The following is a 22,239-nucleotide window of genomic DNA, read 5'->3' as shown; positions in this document are numbered from 1 at the left end:
TTTTTTTCCAGCGCCGTCACTGCTGTGGCGTTTGGTGTGGTGAGCGATGGGAGGGAGAGATGGTGTCTGTGCCGTTATTATCCGTCTGTGCTGAGCTCGTGCGGCGCGTTGTGTGTGTGTGTGTGTGAGTGAATCTCTGACGGTTCTAGCCAGTTAACTACATGTAAAATTGTCTGCCCTGTGTCCTGACCTGAACTGCGGCTTAAAGTTCAGCTGAGAACCGGTGATGTGTGTGTGTGTGTGTGTGTGTGTGTGTGTGTGTGTGTGTTTACTGCCAAGGTCAGCTCCTGGAAACGTTCTCGTTTTTATCCTGTAGATGCCAGACCTGGATCTGGTTGTACGCCGACCTGTTCCGGCTCTCCGGTTCTTCACATCATTAATAAGTCTCTCTGTCTGTCTGTCTGTCTGTGTATCTCCCAATGTCTGTCTGTCTGCCTCTCTCTCTGTCTGTCTGTCTGTCTGTCTCTGTCCGTCTGTCTGTCTCTCCCTCTCTCCCTCTCTCACACACACACACACACACACGTACGCACACACACAGACACACACGCACACACACATACACCTCTCCCTCGCACTTCCCTCTGTTCCCTCTCTCTATCCTCTCTGTCTGTCTGTCTCTCTGTCCGTCTCTCTTTCTGTCTGTCTCTGTCTCTCCCTCTCTCACCTCTCTTTCCGGCACCTCTCTCTTTCTCTGTCTGTCTGTCTGTCTGTCTGTCTGTCTCTCTCTCTCTCTCTCTCTCTCTCTCTCTCTCACACACACCTTTCACTGCCTTATGTTCCCTCTCTCTCTCTTCTCTCTCTCTCTCTCTATTTCTATCTCTCATCCCTCTCTTTCTCTCAGTCTCTCTCCCGTTGTACAGAGAATCACATTCCCAATACATGTTTTACAGAGAAACATGTCCCTAATAAATGCTGTACAGAAATCACTGACGTTCCCCAACAGATGTTGACAGGTTCAGGTCCCCAATAGATGTTGTACTGACACAGGTTCAAGTCCCCAATAGATGTTGTACACAGGTTCAGGTCCCCAACAGATGTTGTACTGACACAGGTTCAGGTCCCCAACAGATGTTGTACACAGGTTCAGGTCCCCAACAGATGTACACAGGTTCAGGTCCCCAACAGATGTTCTACACAGGTTCAGGTCCCCAACAGATGTTGTCCTAACACAGGTTCAGGTCCCCAATACATGTTGTACACAGGTTCAGGTCCCCAACAGATGTTGTACTAACACAGGTTCAGGTCCCCAATAGATGTTGTACTAACACAGGTTCAGGTCCCCAACAGATGTTGTACTAACACAGGTTCAGGTCCCCAATAGATGTACACAGGTTCAGGTCCCCAACAGATGTTGTACTAACACAGGTTCAGGTCCCCAATAGATGTTATACACAGGTTCAGGTCCCCAACAGATGTACTGACACAGGTTCAGGTCCCCAACAGATGTACTGACACAGGTTCAGGTCCCCAACAGATGTTGTACACAGGTTCAGGTCCCCAACAGATGTACACAGGTTCAGGTCCCCAACAGATGTTGTACACAGGTTCAGGTCCCCAACAGATGTTGTACTGACACAGGTTCAGGTCCCCAATAGATGTTGTACACAGGTTCAGGTCCCCAACAGATGTTGTACTAACACAGGTTCAGGTCCCCAACAGATGTTGTACTAACACAGGTTCAGGTCCCCAATACATGTTGTACACAGGTTCAGGTCCCCAACAGATGTACTGACACAGGTTCAGGTCCCCAACAGATGTTGTACACAGGTTCAGGTCCCCAACAGATGTACACAGGTTCAGGTCCCCAACAGATGTTGTACACAGGTTCAGGTCCCCAACAGATGTTGTACACAGGTTCAGGTCCCCAATAGATGTTGTACTAACACAGGTTCAAGTCCCCAACACATGTTGTACACAGGTTCAGGTCCCCAACAGATGTTGTACACAGGTTCAGGTCCCCAACAGATGTACACAGGTTCAGGTCCCCAATAGATGTTGTACACAGGTTCAGGTCCCCAACAGATGTTGTACATAGGTTCAAGTCCCCAATAGATGTTGTACACAGGTTCAGGTTCAGGTCCCCAACAGATGTTGTACACAGGTTCAGGTCCCCAACAGATGTTGCACACAAGTTCAGGTCCCCAACAGATGTTGTACTGACACAGATTCAGGTCCCCAACAGATGTTGTACACATGTTCAGGTCCCCAACAGATGTTGTACTGACACAGATTCAGGTCCCCAACAGATGTTGTACTGACACAGGTTCAGGTCCCCAACAGATGTTGTACTGACACAGATTCAGGTCCCCAACAGATGTTGTACACAGGTTCAGGTCCCCAACAGATGTTGTACTGACACAGATTCAGGTCCCCAACAGATGTTGTACTGACACAGGTTCAGGTCCCCAACAGATGTTGTACTGACACAGGTTCAGGTCCCCAACAGATGTTGTACTGACACAGATTCAGGTCCCCAACAGATGTTGTACACAGGTTCAGGTCCCCAACAGATGTTGTACTGACACAGGTTCAGGTCCCCAACAGATGTTGTACTGACACAGATTCAGGTCCCCAACAGATGTTGTACACAGGTCCAGGTCCCCAACAGATGTTGTACTGACACAGATTCAGGTCCCCAACAGATGTTGTACTGACACAGGTTCAGGTCCCCAACAGATGTTGTACACAGGTTCAGGTCCCCAACAGATGTTGTACACAGGTTCAGGTCACACACACACACACACACACACACACACACACACACACACGCACGCACACACACACACACACACACACATGCACGCACATCACATATCCATAACACCCGACACACACATATATACACACATGACAGACCCTAAAAGAACACACAACACATACACCACATACCCGAAAAGAACACACTACACACACAACACACACCCTAAAAGAACAGACAACACACACACCACATACCCTAAAAGAACAGACACCACACACACCACATACCCTAAAAGAACAGACAACACACACACCACATACCCTAAAAGAACACACAACACACACCCTAAAAGAACAGACAACACACACACCACATACCCTAAAAGAACAGACACCACACACAACACACACCCTAAAAGAACAGACAACACACACACCACAGATCCTAAAAGAACACACTAAACAACTATACACACCCTAAAAGAACACACCGTCTACACACACAACAACCCCCTAAAAGAACACACTATGCACACAATAATGATAATAATAATAATTATTATTATATAGCGCTGATTCTTGTGCAGTCATTCACACGCATGCATAACTCTAAAACTGAAGAAACTGAAGACGAGGAAGAGGTAGGGGAGGGAGGCTGTCTTGTGAAGAGGTGGGTTTTAAGGCCAGACTTGAAAGAGCTGAGCGAAAGAGGAAGTTCATTCCAAATGCAAGGTCCAGAGACGGAGAAAGAACGGCGTCCAACAGTAGTGTGTTTGAATCTGGGTATGTGTAAACAGGGTGGATCCGAAGCCGATCGTAGAGAGCGAGATGGAGTGTAGAGGTGAAGGCAGTCACAAAGATAGGAAGGGGCAGAGTTGTGAATACATTTATAACATAGAGTGCTGATCTTTTACTTTATTCTGTGTGAGACAGGGAGCCAATGGAGATGTTGCAAAACAGCAGGAGTGATGTGCTCAGATCTTTTCTTTCTGGGGACGAGTCGGGCAGCAGAGTTTTGTATGTACTGAAGGGACTTGAATGGACGAAGAAGGCAAACCAGACAATAGGGAGTTTCAGAAGTCAAGGCGAGAGAGAATGAGAGAAACGACAATACACACCCTGAAAGAACAGACAACACACACACTCCACACACCCGAAAAGAACACGCTACACACACAACACACACCCTAAAAGAACACACAATACGCACACCACAGATGCACAGCACGCAGCTCAAAGGCCAGCACCGCTGAGACATGGCCGGCATACTGTTTGGCTGTCGGGAAAAATAATTTAAAAGAAAAAAAAAAGAAAAAAAAGAAAAAAAAAAAAAGCTTCCAACCACAGCAGATGTTCTCACAGCAGTCCGAAATTTCGGAGCTTGCAGTGGGAGTGAACACATAACAGACACAACATATATCTCAGTGGAACAGAGGGGAAAGGGGAGGGAAGGGAGTGGGGGGGCGGGGGGGGGGGCGTGTCTGGGCCACGAGTCATGGCACGTGCAAAATAAGGATGTCCCTAATGTGTCGTTGAGGCATCGTCTGCACACTAGGATGTCATTAATTTAGGTAACATTGTGGCATTAACGGTGTATGTGTCTATGTCTGTTCAGACTGCAGATAAGGTTGTCCAGATAAGGTTGTCTCCAATATGCCGTTGTGGTATTAGCAGTGTGTGTGTGTGTGTGTGTGTGTGTGTGTGTGTGTGTGTGTGTGCGTGCGTGCGTGTCTGTGTGTGTGTGTGTGTGTGTGTAAACAGCAGATAAGAACGACCATATTATATCCCCTCGTTGTGCCATTAACGGTGCGCGCGCTTGTGTGTGTGTTGGGATCCGGGCAAGGATGTCCCTAATGTAATGAGGCATTAACGGTGTGTGAAGGATATCGTGGCATTAACTCTGTGTGTGTGTGTGTGTGTGTGTGTGTGTGTGTGTGTGTGTGTGTGTGTGTGCAGTGTGTGTGTGTGTGTGTGTGTGTGTGTGCGTGCGTGCGCGCGCGCACTCGCGTCTGACAAGATAGAACGGGATGGGTAAAAAGATATTTCTGGTCAACAGGCCTCAGTGTGTACATGAGGGGTATTTCTGGTCAACAGGCCTCAGTGTGTACATGAGGGGTATTTCTGGTCAACATGTCTGAGTGTGTACATGAGGGGTATTTCTGGTCAACAGGCCTCAGTGTGTACATGAGGGGTATTTCTGGTCAACAGGCCTCAGTGTGTACATGAGGGGTATTTCTGGTCAACAGGCTTCAGTGTGTACATGAGGGGTATTTCTGGTCAACATGTCTGAGTGTGTACATGAGGGGTATTTCTGGTCAACATGTCTGAGTGTGTACATGAGGGGTATTTCTGGTCAACAGGCTTCAGTGTGTACATGAGGGGTATTTCTGGTCAACATGTCTGAGTGTGTACATGAGGGGTATTTCTGGTCAACAGGCCTCAGTGTGTACATGAGGGGTATTTCTGGTCAACAGGCTTCAGTGTGTACATGAGGGGTATTTCTGGTCAACATGTCGAGTGTGTACATGAGGGATATTTCTGGTCAACGAGTGTTTACATGAGTGTTTATACGAAGGATATTTATGGTCAAAGAGTGTGCACATGAGTGATATTTCTGGTCAACGAGTGTTTACATGAGGGCCATTCCTGGTCAACAGCCTTTTGTGTAGTGTCTCTGTCAACTAGCAGTCACAACGTCCTTGCAGTCTGGGTGAAATGTATGCACCTCTAAACATACGTCTTATTCGCAATTTTCTTCATAACCATATTACAATTTTCCTCTGTTTGTGTGTGTGTGTGTGTGTGTGTGTGTGTGTGTGTGTGTGTCTCTGTGTGTGTGTGTGTGGAGTAACAACGGGGTTAATGCGTGTGTGCATGCGCGTGCACGCGTATGTATGTGTGTGTGTATGTGCGTGCGTGTGAGTGTGTGTGCGTTTGAAAAGTTACAATGGGGTTATGATTTGCATGGTGGAATGATGTCTACATTCACGGAACTGAAGGATCAGTGCTTTCAGAAGTCAGGGTCACATTACAGATTTCTTTATTATTGACGTGCCTGTCTGCAGACTGTATGTTAGACTGAGAGAGTGAATGAGTGACAAGGCAAGACAAGACATAATTCTTTATTTTCGAGGATAATAGATAAGTACCCGCGCAATTTGTTCACTGAGACAGATAAGGTTGTTATAAACTTAGAGAGAGCAACCGAGAGAGAGAGAGAGAGACAGACAGACAGACAAACAGAGCAAGAGACAGAGTGAGACAGACAAACTGAGAGACACAGAGATTGGGATATTATATACACACAGAGAAAGACACACGGCAGGACAGAGAAATGGAGATATAGAGAGACAGAGATAGACAGAGATGGTGAGACAATGAGAGACAGAGACACAGAGAGATGGCGAGACACTAAGAGACACAGAGCTTTAAACCATGGGCATTTTTTAAATAAAAAAAAACAAAACTGACTTACTCATTAAAAGAAGACACATAAAAAACTGACTCACTATAAACAATTTTTTAAAAGCCACAAATTCAAATTAAATGATTCGGCAGCATATGATATAATTGCTTTTTGTTCTCTTCATTGAAAATAAATAGCACAATAAAGTGAATTAAAATGTATTAAAAAGACCATGAGTCTTATGTAAAAGAAAAAGAATCTGTTTCAATCCTTTTTTACACACACACAGACACATTAAAGCAAAACAATTTCTTTTGATTAATCAAAAAAAGGTCCAGAATTTTGCTTATGATCCTAAACAAGACTGAAGCCTGATAGTCAAACCACTTCAGCGTCTAAACAATGAAAGCCAGTAGAATGGACTTTGAAAAACCACTTCAGCATCTAAACAATGAAAGCCAGTAGAATGGACTTTGAACATGAGAAAACTATGAATGTGTACAGTTTTACACATACTCTGTTCAATTTTCTACTCACTATCACAGCACAATGACAAAGAGAGACAGAGAGACAGGGAGAAGGTGAGAGACAGTCCAGTCCCACAATCATCAGACAGTAAGAACCCCCCCAGTGCCCCCCACGCCCCCCCCCCCCACACACACACACACACACACCCCTCCCACACACAAAGTGTACAGTATAAGTTTGGCAAGCACCCTTTATTTTGATTTCAATAGATCATTCACTCATGCATAGGGTAAGGAAAAAACAACTTTACAAAACAACCATGCAGCTGAATTGCCAAGACTGAAGAGCAATAAAAATTCAGAGAAAAGGGAAGTAATTCACACACCTGATCATAACCATGCAATGGAAGAGAAGGGAGCTAATTCACACACCTGACCATCACAATCACCGAATGAATGGAAAGGGGGTGGGTGGGTGTTAATTCACACACTTGACCACAATCACCAATCAATGAAAGAGAAGGGGTGTAATTCACACAATCACGAATCAGTGAAAGAAAAGGGTGATAATTCACACACCTGACCACAACCACCAATCAATGAAAGAGAAGGGGTATAATTCACACACCTGACCATAATCACCAATCAAATGAAAGGAAAGGGGGATAATTCACACACCTGACAATCACTATCACCATGCTGTCACACACACCAACTGCTGCATACAACAAAGACCAATTATTGAAGAATCCGCATTATATCTATCCCAGTTGTTATACCATTTCTTTATTTAAAAAAAACAAACAAAAAAAACCCACACCTCTTAATATATTTTAAAACAAAATAAATTTAAAAAAACCAACAACGAACTATAAGTTAATCTAAAAAGCTTCTCATTGCTATTTATGTTTCAGTGTGTGTGTGTGTTTGTGTGTCTGTGTGCAAGAGAGGGTGCTCAACAAACAACATGCAACTCAAATCTCACTGTGGGATTTCCCTACAAAGACCAACACCACCACATCAGATCACATGTCTCCTAGTTTCCAGTGTGCCACTGAAGCTGAACACATCAAGTAAATGCAAACTCTGGCAGTCAAATGTAAACAAGACAATCTCCAAAAATTGCCAGCATTAGTTTTTACAGCATACAAATAACTCAATATTTTACAGAGTTATTTGCTGACAAAGTTCACACATGTCAATCGGATCATCCAGCACTGATCTCACATCGCAATATCAGTAACAAACATCACTGTTTGGAAGACAAAAGACAATTGTATTGCTTGAGTTTTTAAAAAAATCAACAACCACAAAAAACAGATAGCAAAATGATACAAGTGTATATGTGTCCCAATGCTGCTCATACAAAGATATATCTGCCTGTTCGACAAAGCTTCCAAAGAAAACTGAAGGACATGTACTGTCAATGAATGACTTTCTGATGACTGGAATGAACTACATGGATCCGGTTTGAGGGGCAGATCAAGGAAAAAGTTGTGCAGTTGTGCTATGAAGTCTCAATGTAAGGAATATAAATCTGAAGGCCAGTAAAAGACAGAGTCTCAAACTGTTGTTAGTTTTGACGAAGCTGATCTAGTTACAAGATGCAAATATCAACCCAGGAATAAATGTCCAAATATGATGCACTAGAGTAGATTCTCATATAATGGCCAGATTCAAAACAAATTTCTGTTTCCAAATCCCAAACCCAGCCAACAAAAAGCTTATCCAATGAAAAACTTGATGATCATTCCCACTGAGATGATCAGGCAGAACTGTCTATAACTGGCATCTGGGAACAGTAAACAAGCAAGGAGAATGATGGGAGGTGTCAGGGGGGACAAACAATGCTGCTTTCATCTTGTTGTCCTTGTCTGTGCAGTATGATGGGAGGTGTCAGGGGGGACAAACAATGCTGCTTTCATCTTGTCCTTGTCTGTGCAGTATGATGGGAGGTGTCAGGGGGGACAAACAATACTGCTTTCATCTTGTTGTCTGTGCAGTATGATGGGAGGTGTCAGGGGGACAAACAATACTGCTTTCATCTTGTTGTCTGTGCAGTATGATGGGAGGTGTCAGGGGGACAAACAATGCTGCTTTCATCTTGTTGTCCTTGTCTGTGCAGTATGATGGGAGGTGTCAGGGGGGACAAACAATACTGCTTTCATCTTGTCCTTGTCTGTGCAGTATGATGGGAGGTGTCAGGGGGACAAACAATGCTGCTTTCATCTTGTTGTCCTTGTCTGTGCAGTATGATGGGAGGTGTCAGGGGGGACAAACAATGCTGCTTTCATCTTGTCCTTGTCTGTGCAGTATGATGGGAGGTGTCAGGGGGGACAAACAATACTGCTTTCATCTTGTTGTCTGTGCAGTATGATGGGAGGTGTCAGGGGACAAACAATGCTGCTTTCATCTTGTTGTCCTTGTCTGTTCAGTATGATGGGAGGTGTCAGGGGGACAAACAATACTGCTTTCATCTTGTTGTCCTTGTCTGTGCAGTATGATGGGAGGTGTCAGGGGGGACAAACAATGCTGCTTTCATCTTGCTGTCCTTGTCTGTTCAGTATGATGGGAGGTGTCAGGGGGGACAAACAATGCTGCTTTCATCTTGCTGTCCTTGTCTGTTCAGTATGATGGGAGATGTCAGGGGGATAAACAATGCTGCTTTCATCTTGTCCTTGTCTGTGCAGTATGATGGGAAGTGTCAGGGGACAAACAATGCTGCTTTCATCTTGTTGTCCTTGTCTGTGCAGTATGATGGGAGGTGTCAGGGGGACAAACAATGCTGCTTTCATCTTGTCTGTGCAGTATGATGGGAGGTGTCAGAGAGAAACTGACAGGATAGCAGTTGGAGGGGGTAGGGGTGGGCTAACAGGATGGCAACTGGACGGGGGTGGTGGCTAACAGGATGGCAGTTCGAGTGGGGGTGTGGGGGTGTGGAAACAGGATGGCAACTGGAGGGGGTGGGGGTGGCAGTGCCTAACAGGATGGCAGTTGGATGGGGAGGGGGAGGGGGGTGGCTAACAGGATGGCAGTTGGATGGGGAGGGGGGGGTGGCTAACAGGATGGCAGTTGGGGGGGGGTGGCTAACAGGATGGCAGTTGGGGGGGTGGCTAACAGGATGGCAATTGGGGGGTGGCTAACAGGATGGCAGTTGGAGAGGGGGTGGGGGGGAGGGGGTGGCTAACAGGATGGCAGTTGGAGAGGGGGAGGCGGTGACTAACAGGATGGCAGTTGGAGGGGGAGGGGGGGTGGCTAACAGGATGGCAGTTGGGGGGGAGGTGGGGGGGGGAGGGAGTGGCTAACAGGATGGCAGTTGGGGGGGAGGTGGGGGGGGGGGTGGCTAACAGGATGGCAGTTGGGGGGGAGGTGGTGACTAACAGGATGGCAGTTGGAGGGGGAGGGGGGTGGCTAACAGGATGGCAGTTGGAGGGGGAGGGGGGTACCTAACAGGATGGCAGTTGGAGGGGGAGGGGGGTGCCTAACCAGGCACGAGATTGGGAAATTGTGATTGAGTCTGAAAGGTGGGGGCCTGGAGGAATGCTGCTGGTGGGGGTCTGGGGGCGAAGCCCCCTGAAGCTGAAGGTTTTTCTTAATGTCAAACCATAAAATCTGCACTTGGGGGCCACCAATGCTGCTGAGGTATCCCAACCCACAGAAGACAAAAAATCAGTCCAATTCTCCCTAAACTGAAGTGTTTTTGCTTCCAAACCTGTAAAGTCAGCCTCAGGGGCATGATTTTCAAAACCATGTCTCATGTGTGTGTGTGTGTCTGTGTGTTTGTGTGTGTGTGTGTGTGTTTTCAATGCAACTCTGTGTGTGTATGTGAGAAAGAGAGACAGACAGACAGTAACAAGATGGCAGTTGGAGTGGGGGGTAACAGGATGGCAGTCGGAAGGGGGAGAAGGCTAACAGGATGGCAGTTGGAAGGTGGGGGAGGGGGGGAGAGGGTAACAGGATGGCAGTTGGAGTGGGGGATGGGGGGTAACAGGATGGCAGTTGGAAGGTGGGGGAGGGGGGGAGAGGGTAACAGGATGGCAGTTGGAGTGGGGGATGGGGGGGTAACAGGATGGCAGTTGGAAGGTGGGGGAGGGGGGGAGAGGGTAACAGGATGGCAGTTGGAGTGGGGGATGGGGGGGTAACAGGATGGCAGTTGGAAGGTGGGGGAGGGGGGGATGGGGGGTAACAGGATGGCAGTTGGAAGGTGGGGGAGGGGGGGAGAGGGTAACAGGATGGCAGTTGGAGTGGGGGATGGGGGGGTAACAGGATGGCAGTTGGAAGGTGGGGGAGGGGGGGAGAGGGTAACAGGATGGCAGTTGGAGTGGGGGATGGGGGGGTAACAGGATGGCAGTTGGAAGGTGGGGGAGGGGGGGATGGGGGGTAACAGGATGGCAGTTGGAGTGGGGGGATGGGGGGCTAACAGGATGGCAGTTGGAGTGGGGGGATGGGGGGCTAACAGGATGGCAGTTGGAGTGGGGGGATGGGGGGCTAACAGGATGGCAGTTGGAGTGGGGGGATGGGGGGGTAACAGGATGGCAGTTGGAGTGGGGGGATGGGGGGGTAACAGGATGGCAGTTGGAAGGTGGGGGAGGGGGGGAGAGGGTAACAGGATGGCAGTTGGAGTGGGGGAATGGGGGGGTAACAGGATGGCAGTTGGAAGGTGGGGGAGAGGGTAACAGGATGGCAGTTGGAGTGGGGGGTAACAGGATGGCAGTTGGAAGGTGGGGGAGGGGGGGGAGAGGGTAACAGGATGGCAGTTGGAGTGGGGGAATGGGGGGGTAACAGGATGGCAGTTGGAAGGTGGGGGAGGGGGGGGAGAGGGTAACAGGATGGCAGTTGGAGTGGGGGAATGGGGGGGTAACAGGATGGCAGTTGGAAGGTGGGGGAGGGGGGGGAGAGGGTAACAGGATGGCAGTTGGAGTGGGGGAATGGGGGGGTAACAGGATGGCAGTTGGAAGGTGGGGGAGGGGGGGAGAGGGTAACAGGATGGCAGTTGGAGTGGGGGAATGGGGGGGTAACAGGATGGCAGTTGGAAGGTGGGGGAGGGGGGGAGAGGGTAACAGGATAGCAGTTGGAGTGGGGGAATGGGGGGGTAACAGGATGGCAGTTGGAAGGTGGGGGAGGGGGGGGAGAGGGTAACAGGATAGCAGTTGGAGTGGGGGGATGGGGGGGTAACAGGATGGCAGTTGGAGTGGGAGGGGAGGACTAACAGGATGGCGGTTGGAATGAGGGCATGGAGGCAGGGGGGCTAACAGGATGGCGGTTGGAAGGTGGGGGAGGGGGGGGAGAGGGTAACAGGATGGCAGTTGGAGTGGGGGGATGGGGGGGGTAACAGGATGGCAGTTGGAAGGTGGGGGATGGGGGGGTAATCAGGATGGCGGTTGGAATGAGGGCATGGAGGCAGGGGGGCTAACAGGATGGCGGTTGGAAGGCGGGAGGGTGTGTGTGTGGGGGGGGGGGGGGGGGCTAACAGGATGACAGCTGGAAGGGGGGAGGCTGGGGGGCTAACAGGATGACAGTTGGAAGGGGGGAGGCTGGGGGGCTAACAGGATGACAGTTGGAAGGGGGGAGGCTGGGGGGCTAACAGGATGGTGGTTGGAAGGGGGGAGGCTGGGGGGCTAACAGGATGGTGGTTGGAAGGGGGGGGCTGGAGGGCTAACAGGATGACAGTTGGAAGGGGGGAGGCTGGGGGGCTAACAGGATGGTGGTTGGAAGGGGGGGGCTGGAGGGCTAACAGGATGACAGTTGGAAGGGGGGAGGCTGGGGGGCTAACAGGATGACAGTTGGAAGGGGGGGCTGGGGGGCTAACAGGATGACAGTTGGAAGGGGGGGGCTGGGGGGCTAACAGGATGACAGTTGGAAAGGGGGAGGCTGGGGGGCTAACAGGATGGTGGTTGGAAGATGAGATGTTCATTGGAAGAGGGGCTGGGGCTGAGGGGGTGACTAATGATACTGCTTCATCTTTTGTTGGACTTAGTGGTGGGGACAGGTTTCCTGGGGAAGGCGTTGGCCTTGTAGGCGTAGCACATCTTGACAGCCTCCTGGCAGTCGTTGTGACAGGCGACGGGGCGGTGCACATGCCGGTCCACCACTCGCAGGAAGTGCAGCAGGCGGGGCAGGGTGCTGGGGTTCACTTCCAGGCTGAAGATCACTCTGTGCAGCACGTCCTGGAACTCCTGCTCCAGACTGCCCACCTTGAGGATCACGTTGCGGATGTTCTGGCGATGGCCGCAGTCCCGACACGCCATGCTGTCCGTCCTGCCCGCCTCCTGCAGGCTGGGCACGGGCACCGGGCCGCGGCACTTGTGGCAGTAAAAGTGCATGACATCCTTGGGAATGTCCATGTAGAGGGGCCAGTCGTGCAGACAGGCAGGGCAGTGGCAGGTAAAGAAGTACTGGTCCTGCAGGTGGCTCTGACGCTGGTCATGGCTCATCACGGGGTACAGCGCACCGTAGTTGTCCAACAGCTCCTCCCCAGCAGCCACACCTCGTATGGCACGCACCACGCACACGTCTCCGTAGGAATGGCGCACTACGGAGGGGTCGCAGGAGTGGTTGATGAGGCTGAGCACCGGGTAGATGGCCGACCCGATCTCCAGAGTCCGGGACATGGACGGCTCCGACCAGTTGACCTCCATTTCCGACACTTCATGCGCGTTGCAAGGCAGCATCATCAGATGGCGCATTATGTGGCCACCGATGTAAGACAGGTCTTCCAGCCTCTTTTCCTCCATCACTGGACCCTGGTCATGTGTTCCAGGGAAGAAACCCGTCTGTTCCAGACACTTCACCAGGAAAGCTGCTCTCAGTGCCCGTGACCAGAGGTCTTTGACAGTACGTTTGTTGCAGTGACCCACCAGGTGGTACATAGTGTGGTAGTCCTCCGAGTCATACACACCTTGGTGGTCACATCCCAACCCAGTGCGGCCCAGGACAGACCCCTCCAGTGCTGGCTGCTGTTCCCTCAGGTAGCTGTAGCCCGCCTTGGCCACCATCTTCAGCGCCAGGTGCCCCAGCCGCACTTCAGCTTGGTGGAAGAAGGCCATCAACTGGCACTCTGCGGTGTGGTACTGGCTCGCCGTCTGCCGGCACTCTGCACTGCAGAACACCACGTCCACGCAGCTCTGGCAGGGCAAAGGCACAAAGCAACGGCTGCAGCAATGATGGCAGTGACTCTCACAATAGTCAGACAACACGACAGACACATAGGGCTTTTCCACAATCAGCACCTCCCCGATCTTGATGTCTCTTTGGGCGTACAGCCCCCGCCCTCTGCCTGCCTCCTCCTTCAAGACCACACAGTCGGCAGCTGACAGAATGTGTGAACTGGCTGCAGTCAGTTTGGGGGTGGGTTCATGGATCATGTCTTCTTCCTCACTCTCTTCCACACTGTCCGGCAGACTCCTGCACTTGGCTATGAACTGGTCAGTGAGACAAACCATGTCCTGCCTGGTTTTGTCCTGCAGACTGCAGTCATTCAGCAGAGCATGCTTGGCTTCTTCAAAGGCTGCAATAGCCTGTGCCTTGTGCTTGAGGAAGAGGCAGCACTTTCCTCGGCGGTCCAGCAGCTTGTGGAGGGAGGTGGGTGGAATGCCTGCCTGCAGGGCGTTGTCAATGTCCTTCAGACAGGACCGGAACTGCTTCAGGTGGAACAACGCTGCAGACCTGCAGCCACAGAGCAATCAGGCATGCTGCAGCAGTCACTCATTGACAGACAGACAATAGTGTGCTGACAAATAATCATAAATCTGATGCTCGCCATAGGATTACCTCTCATCCCAATCGTCCTCACTGACAGGCAATGTTGTGCTGACAAACAACTGGCTCATTGACAGACAGACAATGTTGTGCTGACAAACAATTGGCTCATTGACAGACAGACAATGTTGTGCTGACAAACAATTGGCTCACTGACAGACAGACAATGTTGTGCTGACAAACAATTGGCTCACTGACAGATAGACAATGTTGTGCTGACAAACAATTGGCTCATTGACAGACAATGTTGTGCTGACAAACAATTGGCTCACTGACAGATAGACAATGTTGTGCTGACAAACAATTGGCTCATTGACAGACAGACAATGTTGTGCTGACAAACAATTGGCTCATTGACAGACAGACAATGTTGTGCTGACAAACAATTGGCTCACTGACAGACAATGGTGTGCTGACAAACAATTGGCTCATTGACAGATAGACAATGTTGTGCTGACAAACAATTGGCTCATTGACAGACAGACAATGGTGTGCTGATAAACAATTGGCTCGTTGACAGACAGACAATGTTGTGCTGACAAACAATTGGCTCATTGACAGACAATGTTGTGCTGACAAACAATTGGCTCATTGACAGACAGACAATGTTGTGCTGACAAACAATTGGCTCATTGACAGACAGACAATGTTGTGCTGACAAACAATTGGCTCATTGACAGACAATGGTATGATGACAAACAACTGGCTCATTGACAGACAGACAATGGTGTGCTGACAAACAATTGGCTCATTGACAGACAGACAATGTTGTGCTGACAAACAATTGGCTCATTGACAGACAGACAATGTTGTGCTGACAAACAACTGGCTCATTGACAGACAGACAATGGTGTGCTGACAAATAATTATAAATCTGATGCTCATCAAAGGAATCCCTCTCATCCCAATAGTCCCTCACTGACACTAGTGACAGATAATGTTGTGCTGACAGTTATTCATTGACAGACAGACAATGGTGTGCTGTCAAATAATTATAAATTTCTTTTTTCCAACTGTCCAAATGTCCTATATCTGTCCATATCTGTCCAAATGTCCCATGTCTACAGGACCAATGCCCCATGTCTGTCCAAATGTCCCATGTCTGGATGAAGAGAAAAAAGGGGTCTTCCACCAGAGGAATGTTCACTTAAATAGTATGTTTATAATCCAGACACATTAAACTGACCATTCAGAGTCTGTTTATGTTCATTGTACCAAACTCTGATGAAAGAAAAATCAGAATATATGCAGGACATCAGCGGATGTCTTATACCAAGTTACAGGCACTGTGGCAACACTTTTTGCAGGATGTCATCTAAACGCAGCTGACGTCTTATAGGCACTCAAATGGTTAAAACAAACTGAAAGTGTGTGCGCGCACACACACACACACATGCGCAAACACACACTATCTGTGTAACACTCAGACTAACATACTCACATGCCATCAGTATGACCTGTCACCATCGCTGTTACCTGTCACTATGTTACCATCACTGTTAGCTGTCACTATGTCATCATCACTGTGTCAGCATGACGTACCTGTTCCCAAAGCACAAAGCCAGCATCGTGGAGTCCTGACTGGGTGTGGAGCGTTGAGGAGCAAAGCACACTGCCTGGCTGTAGCAGGCCAGAGCCTGGTCATACCTGGCCGCCTTGAAGTGCTGGTTTCCAGCAGTGCGCAGGGACTGTGCCCGCTCCAGACTCTTCCCCTGCCGCAGAATGCTGGGGTTGATGTGAGGCAGCACCTCCTCCACGCCCAGTACCACCTGCACACGCTCTGTGTTGGTCCCACACGCCCCAAGTTGACCCAAAACCTTCTCCCACTGCCCACTCTGCTTCAACAGCTTTTCCACTTTGGCTTCCATCTCATCCATGGTCACTACTGTCTGCTTCACAGACATATTGTGTTGCTTCCGTTCTGTGGGTTTATACACAACCTGGTAACAGCGGTCCAGCAGTGATCAAACCACTCCTCTCTGAATTTACTGTTGTAGTTGGTTTTTGTTTGTTTTTTTGTTTTTTTCTATTTCCTTTTGACTGGTCCGTCTGTTTCACCCAAGTGTATGGTCACTGCAAAAACAAAGCAACAATATACATGCATGTATGTGATTCCTCATGGCCTAAAGTTGCCTTTCAATGCAGCAGAATTATATTTAATCAAAGACATAATACATAGCACTTCCATGGCGTTAACTCCCTCGGTCCCGGTATAATGTCATTACTGGGCTCTACACGCCTCACATGAAACAATACATGTATACACAAGTACTAATAACATACCTCTGCACATGAAAAGACCACACGTGTATGTGTGTGTGTGTGTGTGTGTGTGTGTGATGTGTGCGCGTGTGTGTGTGTATACATGTGCGTGTGTATGAATGTGTGTGTCTGTCTGTGTGTGTGAGTGAGAGAGAGAGAGAGAGAGAGAGAGGGGGGTGGGGAGAGAAAGAGAAGGGGTGTTTGTTTTCTCTGTTGTTTTATAAATTGCAACAAGGCTTTTCGCTTTTCGAGCAACTCCTCAAGTGTGAATGCCATAAAGCCAGTACTGAACCTTCATAAACAGGGGCTCAATATGGTACTTCTTAAACAGACTTTAATTCCCTTCTGAACTCGCTTATAAATAAAAGCAAGTATCCTCCCATTCATCTGTAGGTTAGACTACTACTGAGTCTAAGTTAAGAGTATAACAAAGGAATCAACAATGCACAAGATTATGACAGGAAATCCACCACCAACATTAACAACAAAAAAATTCCTGTTAGTATTACTAATCCATCAAGAAATACCCCCAAAGTCCATATTCCCATCCCCATGATTGATCTGTTTAAATCTAGTTTGGTTTACTCAGGCGCCTCCCTGTAGAACTTGCTCCCTGTGAGTGAGACGATCAAATAAAACCATTGCCCATCCACATTCTAAAAACATTACTTACAAGTTACACCACAATATGCCATGATGTTTGATACCTTGGACATCTGCTGATGTGGTTACTGTTTGTACTTAAGTAGCCTATGAAATATCCGTTCTATGTATTTGCACATTACCTGTTACAAGCATTCTTGTATAACTTTGCAAAAAGTCTTTGGTTGTTGTTGATGTTGTTTTTTGCTATCTTATTTTTTTTTTTTTTTTTTTTTTTTTTTAGCACAGAACATAATTGTATGAAGCTTTGTATATGTATGTGCATGTATTATATGCATAGTCTCTATATCTCCTACACCCAGAGTAATATTCTTCATTTATTTCATCCCCCCCTCTGTCATAGTTTCTGCTTCATTCCCCACTCTCTCTCTCTCTAGCCCATAGGCTTCCCTTGACAGTGTAATGTTCTCCCATCATTGCCATTTGTATCTCTGTCAGTATATACTTGTGCATCGTTACTGGCAGAGCAACAAAATTCTGAGCCTATATTTTGATGTGTGTTTTTCTCTATAAATGTATGTTACAACCGTCACATGTGAGTTATGCACTGGATTTAAATTTAAATCTAGTATCGTGAAGCGTGGACCCTATTTTCAGAGCGAGCACTGGATGATAAAAACGCACATCAGTGCTTATCACCGTGCTTATCTATTATTGTCATAAATAAAGAATTTTGTCTTGTCTTGTCTTGTCTTGATTATGATATCTGTGGCGGTAAAATACACAACATGAGCTGGATCATATCGATGATGATGATAATCGTAAACATTGCGGCAATATTCTGGCAATCTACAAAACTTTTCACAAACAAGCAAACAAAAAAGATACAAAAAGTTAAATATATTGAATTGTGGAGTGAATCTCACACTCACAACAATGCCATAAACACTGCAGTCGTCTGAAGCAATGTACTCACGAAAAAAAAGTCTCAAACTCCAGACCGCCCTGTATGTTCCAATGCTCCAATGCAGATGCCCAAATGCGGTCAACTTCCGATTTGCCCTGCTCCTGAGAGTTACGTCTCTTGCTGTACGGAGTATCGTCTGCAATTCTCAAACCACGTTGTTCTTTTTTGACCTTTCCTCTTCTTCCACATGACGACCAACACCAGCATGCTGATGGAACTGTAGTTTTGTGAGAGGTTGCTGTCTAGTGCGATGTGGAGGGGGAGGAGGGAGTGCTTGGGGCAGGGGAGGGGAAGGGATATGCAAGAGTCCACTAGCGTGTTCGTGTCTCCAGCGAGGCAAGTCTGGCTGCCGTTATCCTGTCCTGAGACACTACGACTGGTTCAACATATGACTGACTGTCTTAATATTATCAAAACTGGTCTTTATTCCTTATCAAACTTGATCTTTTACAGTTCAACAAAATTTCCCATAATGTATCTGACGCGTTTGTCGAGAAAGTGACACTCATCTTCTCGTACACCCGAGACTGCATATTCTCTACAGTACTTGTCTTTGCCTCTTCCGGTATTGTCATGTGCACTAAACGAATTAAGTTTACCCATGACTATTCCGTTTTGTTTTCCTTTAGATTAGATTCAGTTCAAGTCCGTGTTCTTTAGTAACATGATCCTAAATGGTTATAGATTCTTTTCAGTTTTCTCCGGAAGCTTATATACTAGACATTCTATTACATTTTATAGTTTCTTAGAGAGAGATGTCAGTGATAGTGATGGTTTGTGTGTGTGTGTGTGTGTGCTTGTATGTTTGCAATAATACACTGGTATCAGTGTGCGCGCCTTTATTATTTTTTTCTTCTTTTTTTTTAAAATGTTTTATTCTCTATAGATTTATTCTCATTATTTCTTAATCGTTCTGTTAATAAAATAAAATAAATAAATAAACATTTTTTTCTTTCCTTTCTCACCATCTTTTTGTATGATTATCATTATTATCAATATTATTATGTTAAAAAAATGTAATGTTGATGTTCTACACAAATCTTGCCTTGGCTCTCAAGGCCTGTTGAGCAGGTTGAGTTTTTGCAAAGGTCATGCATCAGCTTTTTATTTTTTTTATCTTTTATAAGGCAGATGTGGTGTCATGTATATGGATCAGACTGCACACTTTGACACCTCTTTGAAACGGAAACTGTCACTGACTGACATCACCCATCCATACTTCTCCATGTAAACTGTCATTGACTGACATCACCCATCCATACTTCTCCATGTAAACTGTCATTGACTGATATCACCCATCCATACTTCTCCATGTAAACTGTCACTGACTGACACTGACATCACCCATCCATACTTCTCCAAGTAAACTGTCATTGACTGACACTGACATCACCCATCCATACTTCTCCAAGTAAACTGTCACTGACTGACACTGACATCACCCATCCATACTTCTCCATGTAAACTGTCACTGACTGACACTGACATCACCCATCCATACTTCTCCATGTAAACTGTCACTGACTGACACTGACATCACCCATCCATACTTCTCCAAGTAAACTGTCACTGACTGACACTGACATCACCCATCCATACTTCTCCATGTAAACTGTCACTGACATCACCCATCCATACTTCTCCATGTAAACTGTCACTGACTGACACTGACATCATACTTCTCCAAGTAAACTGTCACTGACTGACACTGACATCACCCATCCATACTTCTCCATGTAAACTGTCACTGACATCACCCATCCATACTTCTCCATGTAAACTATCACTGACACTGACATCATACTTCTCCAAGTAAACTGTCACTGACTGACACTGACATCACCCATCCATACTTCTCCAAGTAAACTGTCACTGACTGACACTGACATCACCCATTCACAGCCACACTTCAACAAAACTCAATGCCACCTCCACGTCCAGCCCATGATATCCTTTATTCTTCCACACAGATTAATGGCCCCAAAACAACAAATAAAACAAAACAAAAAGAAAAAAAATCACTGTCAAGACATACAGTATGAACAGATAATAAATAATTGCAGTGTGTGTGTGTGTGTTGCCACTGCTGATTGTTTCTTGTTGATTTATTTTTTCTTTGCGTGCTAAAGTGTGGGTGGTACTCTGACTACACAAGCTAAGTATCAACAAGTTCATTCATTCATCACTGAAAATATCACTGGTCTGGTATGGCAGACTTTGTTCTTTTGTTTGACAGTTAACAAACATAAAAAACAGAAAGATGAGACATGTTTGATAGTTAATAAATATAAGCATACTCCAGAGAATACTGATTGTGAACACAGTATAGACTTACTCCAGAGAATACTGATTGTGAACACAGTACAGACATACTCCAGAGAATACTGATTGTGAACACAGTACAGACATACTCCAGAGAATACTGATTGTGAACACAGTATAGACTTACTCCAGAGAATACTGATTGTGAACACAGTACAGACATACTCCAGAGAATACTGATTGTGAACACAGTACAGACATACTCCAGAGAATACTGACTGTGAACACAGTACAGACATACTCCAGAGAATACTTACTGTGAACACAGTACAGACATACTCCAGAGAATACTGACTGTGAACACAGTACATACTCCAGAAAATACTGACTGTGAACACAGTACAGACATACTCCAGAGAATACTGACTGTGAACACAGTACAGACATACTCCAGAGAATACTGACTGTGAACACAGTACATACTCCAGAGAATACTGACTGTGAACACAGTACAGACATACTCCAGAGAATACTGATTGTGAACACAGTACAGACATACTCCAGAGAATACTGACTGTGAACACAGTACAGACATACTCCAGAGCAGACTGATTGTGAACACAGTACAGACATACTCCAGAGAATACTGATTGTGAACACAGTACAGACATACTCCAGAGAATACTGATTGTGAACACAGTACATATATACTCCAGAGAATACTGATTGTGAACACAGTACATATATACTCCAGAGCAGATTGTAAACACAGTATACTCCAGAGAATACTGATTATGAACACAATACAGACATGACCAACTCAAAATACATAATCTTGTTAAATCAGGAAAGAAGTGGGGAAAAGAAAATCAGTTACAACTATATATGTGTGTGTGTATGTGTGTGTGTGTGTGTGTGTGTGTGTAAAATAAAAGTTTTATAAAAAATATAAATGAATATATATGTATATATATATTTCCCCTCCCTAACATAGACATACAAATTAAAAACCTATTGGCAGACAATTAACATTATCTGCATACCAAACAGAAAAAAAAAATGTCCAAGAGGACAGACTTGTGCAATAGCCGAGTGGCTAAAGCGTTGGACTTTCAATCTGAGGGTCTTGGGTTCGAATCTTGGTAATCCCCTGGTGGGGAAAGTCCCAGGTCACCATATGTGCAGACCTGCTTGTGCCTGAACTCCCTTCGTGTGTATGTGCAAGCAGAAGATTAAATATGCATGTTAAAGGTCCTGTAATCCATGTCAGCGTTTGGTGGGTTATGGAAACAAGAACATACCCAGCATGCACACCCCTGAAAGCTGCCAACATGGCGTGGTAAAAATGGTCATACATGTAAAAGCCTACTCATGTAAATACGAGTGAATGTGGGAGTTGCAGCCCATGAACGTAGAAGAATCAAAGAGGTAAAAAAATGTGTATTTTCCATGGGGAAAAAAAAAAGAAGAAGGTGAGAGTAGAAAATGAGAAAGGAACTTCACATTGAGAAATCTATTGTAATAAGAAAGGAGAAATACAAATACATTCAGAGAAAGGAAACAACCAAAGACAATTAAATGAAATACATAATATTGTCAAACCAAATAAAGAGTGTGATAGAAAAGAGAAAACTTCCAGCACAGATTTTCCTGAAGTCAATTCCCAACAGTGTGGCGCTTTGGGGAATGATAAGTTTGAAGCAGAGATATCTAAATCATTCCTAACACTGCTCTGTATCAAAGAACTAACTTCACCACAACATGTCACCATGCCCACACATCATAACGGGAATCGTCAATTAAAACCAAATAAT

General features: G+C 46.5%; 1 protein-coding gene and 1 long non-coding RNA gene across 3 annotated transcripts; one reads left to right on the top strand and one right to left on the bottom strand.

Annotated features, from left to right (window-relative positions):
- The first annotated feature begins 6,792 nt into the window (after positions 1-6,792).
- Positions 6,793-9,347, top strand: LOC143286611 (uncharacterized). Its single transcript, XR_013055835.1, has 2 exons — positions 6,793-8,956; positions 9,020-9,347. It is a non-coding gene; the product is annotated as an uncharacterized LOC143286611 (long non-coding RNA).
- A 3,057-nt stretch (positions 9,348-12,404) lies between these two features.
- Positions 12,405-18,241, bottom strand: LOC143286610 (protein-lysine N-methyltransferase SMYD4-like). Of its 2 annotated transcripts, none has more exons than XM_076594247.1 (3): positions 18,173-18,241; positions 15,874-16,404; positions 12,405-14,238 (listed from the first exon to the last, which is right to left on the bottom strand). In XM_076594247.1, exons 2-3 carry the CDS (start codon positions 16,233-16,235, stop codon positions 12,531-12,533), a joined length of 2,070 nt encoding a protein of 689 aa, XP_076450362.1. In that variant the 5' UTR covers positions 16,236-16,404; positions 18,173-18,241; the 3' UTR covers positions 12,405-12,530. The 2 variants fall into 2 exon arrangements, with proteins under 2 accessions (XP_076450362.1, XP_076450363.1); XM_076594248.1 differs by having other exon boundaries at positions 18,129-18,235.
- Between the last annotated feature and the right edge of the window lie 3,998 nt (positions 18,242-22,239).

The sequence above is a fragment of the Babylonia areolata genome, chromosome 10, assembly GCF_041734735.1.
Source record: "Babylonia areolata isolate BAREFJ2019XMU chromosome 10, ASM4173473v1, whole genome shotgun sequence".
In the NCBI taxonomy this organism is placed as follows: Eukaryota; Metazoa; Mollusca; class Gastropoda; order Neogastropoda; family Buccinidae; genus Babylonia; species Babylonia areolata.
This window is presented reverse-complemented; position numbering and strand designations above follow the sequence as displayed.

Coding starts and splice junctions, on each gene's coding strand:
- LOC143286610 (XM_076594247.1), bottom strand. CDS start 16,235: ATGTCTGTGAAGCAGACAGTAGTGACCATGGATGAGATGGAAGCCAAA. Junction 14,239..15,873: donor GCTTTGTGCTTTGGGAACAG/GTACGTCATGCT, acceptor CTGTGGCTGCAG/GTCTGCAGCGTTGTTCCACC.